Source organism: Eimeria tenella, genomic scaffold (genome assembly GCF_000499545.2).
Source record: "Eimeria tenella Houghton genomic scaffold, Eth_scaff1020, whole genome shotgun sequence".
In the NCBI taxonomy this organism is placed as follows: Eukaryota; Apicomplexa; class Conoidasida; order Eucoccidiorida; family Eimeriidae; genus Eimeria; species Eimeria tenella.
The window spans coordinates 1-3,760 of NW_013543496.1; the positions used below are offsets into that span (position 1 = coordinate 1).

Below are 3,760 nucleotides of genomic sequence, written 5' to 3' on the forward strand. Positions count from 1 at the left end.
GCCCCCAGGGGGCCCCCTCGCGACAGTGGACTGCTGCTTCAAAAGCAGCACCTGGGACAATGCCGCTGCTGCAGGGCCCCCGGCCCCTTGTGAGTCCGCAGCAGGGGCCCCCCGTGCAGTCTGTGGGGGCCCCGCAGCAGCAGCCAGCTGCTGCTGCTGCTGCTGCTGCTGCTGCGCGCCCCGCCGAAGCAGCGGGCGGCCTGCCAGGTGAGCTGCTGCGGGGATCCGTCGCTCCCAGGTGGATTGTTTTATTTATTTTATTTTTATTTTATTTTTATTTTATTTTTATTTATTTCTTTTCTGTTTTTGTTTCAATTTAATTTGCTTTTTTTCCCTTGTGCTTCGTGCTGCAGCAAACAGGCCACAGCCGTCTCACCCCGCTTGGGAAGTGCCCCCAGCAGCTGCTGCTTTAGTGGGTGAGTTGCTGCTGCACCCACTGCTGCTGCTGCTGCTGCAGTTGCTGCTGCTGCTGCTGCTGTTGCTGTTGCTGCTGCTGCTGCTGCTGTTGCTGCTGTGCCATGGGCTTCTTTCTCTGTGTCTTTTCACTGAGTGTTCAGATGAAGTCGTGAAGGTTCCTTCAATGCTGAGCAAGTAGGCCAAACCCTAAACCCTAGTTCAAACGCTAAACCCTAGTTCAAACCCTAAACCCTAGCTCAAACCCCAAGCCCTAGCGCCAAACCCTAACTAAAACCCTACCACTCAGTGAACCCCAAAACGGCATCCCGAGCCTTAGCTCTGAAGATTAAACCCTAACTTCAAATCTCAAAACCCTAGGCCTAGCTCTAAACCCTAAACCCTAGCTCTAATGCCTCGGGAGCTACACAGCCCTTCGCGTGGCTTACAGGAAGCGCTGGCGGGCCGCATGCGCCTGCTGGTGCTGCTGCTGCTGCGGCCACTGCTGCTGTTTGTGCTGCTGCTGCTGTTGCTGCTGCTGCAGCATTTTGAACTCCACCCCAAGCCGCATGGCCGCGTGGACCCCAGAGCAACGCCGGCAAGTGCTGTCTCTTCAATCTGTAGGCGTTTAGGGTTTAGGGTTTAGGGTTTAGGGTTTAAGGCATGCAGCTGATTTCTGCAGCATCGCTGTCCTCACGTCAGCCGCAGTCCACTGTCCAGGGTTTAGGGTTTAGGGTTTAGTGTTTGCTGCAGTCGCTGCTGCTTCTTTGCTGCAGGCACTGCTGCGCCGGGGCTACCGCGTTGCTATGTGAGGCCTAGGGGGCCCCTTGGGGGCCCCTTGGGGGCCCCTGAGGGACCCCTAACTTTGGAGTGCCGCAGACTCTTGCATGGGGAGGGGCCATAAGGGTTTAAGGGCCAAAAGGGGGCCCCCTAGGGGCCTCCAGGGGACCCTCAGGGGCCCCCCAGAGTGTCTCAGGGCCGTAAAAACGCCAAGGGGCCCCTAGGGGCCTCTTGGGGGTCCCAGGGGGCCCCCTGGGAGGCCGCGTTTTGTCCCTGGGGGCCCCAGGGGGCCCCCCTCGCTGCTGCTGCTGCTGCGCGAGTTGCATGCGGAGTGGTGCAGCGAGTGGCGTTGCAGCGCATGCAGGACGGGGTGTACGTACACCTGGTTGGGGGGTTTGTTTGCGGCTTTGTGTCTCTTTGTGTCTTTTTGTGGTTTTCACGTTTTTGTTTGCTGCTGGAGAGTTTGCTGCAGCTAGCTGGCGAGGCCACCGGGTGTACAGACACCTGAACCCCACAAAACCCCACAACTGACCTGGGGCAGGGCTTTGGCCCAAAGACGAGAAAACGGACTCTAAACCCTAAACCCTAAACCCTAGATGCAGAGTCCTAAACCCTAGGCACGAAACACCGACTGCTCAAGGGATGCTGCGCGCGGCAAGCTAGGGCTAGGGTTTCAGAGTTTCCCTTTTAGGGTTTAGGGTTTGAGCTCTAGGGTTCAGGGTTTACTCTTTAAGCCCCTGCACGCAGGGGGCCCCAGCGGAGCCCCGGGCATATTTGCCTAAACAGAGGAGGGGACAAACCCCCAGGATGCGGAGCAGCTAAATTAGGGTTTAGGGTTTAGGTAGCTGCAGCGGGGCCACGCCTGCTGCTGTGTGCCTGCAGGCATGCTGCTGCAGGCATGCTGCTGCAGCTCTGCTGCCGCAGCTCTGCTGCTGCGGCTCTGCTGCTGCAGCTCTGCTTCAGCAGCAGCACTGCTGAAGCAGCAGAGCTGCAGCAGCAGAGCTGCAGCAGGGGCCCCGAGAGCTAAGGTGTCTAGCTGCCGCCGCAGGGAGCCTCGCTGGGGGCCCCTGGGGGCCCAAGATGGGCGCAGTTGGCTAAGAGCTAACTATATAGGCCAAGAGGGAATATTACTATTTTTCAATGTTTTAAAGTTCTTAAAAACTGGAAGAGTTGGCGAAGAATGCATGTTGTGTTTGTTGGAGTTTGGTGGCTTTGGGTGGCGCGGTTTGGAGTGTATGTACGGCTGAGCCGCCGTTGCGGCGTCACTGCAGCTCGCGCGGGAAGCCGCGGGAAAGCCCAAAAAGAGTCAAGAGCTTCTTTGCATGCAAGTTTTGAGAAAAGTTTGGAGTTTGGATTTGCTGCAGCAGCAGCAAACTGCAGGTTCGACCTGCTGCAGCAGCAGCGGCGGTGTGCCTGCGCACGTTGCTCGGCGGGGTGGGTGTCAGTGCCTCGGGTCGGGGGGGGAGTTTGCGGAATTGGATTTAAACTGGAAAGTAAATGCGAATTTTAAATTTTAAAAAAGAAATAAAAGATAAAAAATAGATTTAAAACTATCCGCAAGCAGGAAAGGCTGGAGCTGCGTCCGGGCTTCGGGGCTGCTGCTGGCAGCCCCAGAGCCCGGCGCGAGTTGGCTCTTTCGGTTTTTGCTTCCTTGCAAGTTGCTGCTGCTTTTTGCAAAAGAAAAGTTTTCCTTTTTCGCGAAAGTCTTGTCGATTTGTTGGTTTTTGTTTTTGTTTTGTTGGGAGGTCCGCTGTACATACACCACACAGCCGCAAGGCAGCAGCGAGCAGCGCGCGGAGGCTTGCTGCTGCTGCTGCTGCTGCTGCTCTCTTCGCTGCTCCAGCAGCTCTCTTGGCCATTGAGTTGTCTATATCTTTTATTTCCATTTCTTTGTCCAATTTTTATTTTCTGCAGAGCCCGCGAGCTCTCGGGGTCCGCGTAGATTGTCTGCGACCGCGAACCCTCAACCCGAACCCCAAACCCCAAACCCTAAACCCTAAACCCTAAACGCTAAACCGCTGTTGCTGCGGAGTGCATGCGCCTGGCTGCTGCTGCTTGCCGGCACCATGGGCGCATCAGCGGCTCCCGTGGAGTGTACGTACACCTCGTACCTTCACCGCCTCATTCTCGTCTATCAACTCATAAGTCAAGACGAGGCCCTTCCGGGTCTTTTGAGTGCGCACGGGGGCCCCCAGGCCTCGGGGGCCCCCCTGGGGGCCCCTCTGCAGCAGCAGGGGCCCCCCTGCCGCCTGTGCGACTCTCAGTTGCATGCGCGGGCCGCTGCGGACGTTTCGGCCCTGAAGGCCCACCTCCTGTCGCCGGCAGCGGGAGCCGCTGCTGCGCCTGCTGCCCCTCCCGCTGCAGCAGCAGCAGCAGCAGCAGACGGCGGCGAGAGCGCCGCTGCTGCTGCTGCGAGCTGGAGGCCGAAGGAGGACGCGGGGGGCCCCCCTGCGGCGGGCCCCGAGGGCCCGCTGAGCACGGCTTGCCCGAGCACTGCTGCGAGCACAACTGACGAGGTTTCCGGGGAGTCTGAGCGTGCGGCGCCCTTGGAGTCCTCTGCTGCAGCAGCAGCAGCAGCAGCAGCAGC

At 58.6% G+C, this 3,760-nt stretch overlaps 1 protein-coding gene across 1 annotated transcript; it reads left to right on the top strand.

Moving 5' to 3' along the window:
* Positions 1–59: 59 nt before the first annotated feature.
* On the top strand, positions 60–591 carry ETH_00032885 (mRNA processing protein, putative; the record flags this gene model as incomplete). The annotated part of the gene is made up of 3 exons (XM_013378794.1): positions 60–207; positions 354–416; positions 558–591. Coding segments are annotated over 3 exons (245 nt in total), but the record flags the coding sequence as incomplete, so codon positions are not given.
* Positions 592–3,760: the final 3,169 nt, after the last annotated feature.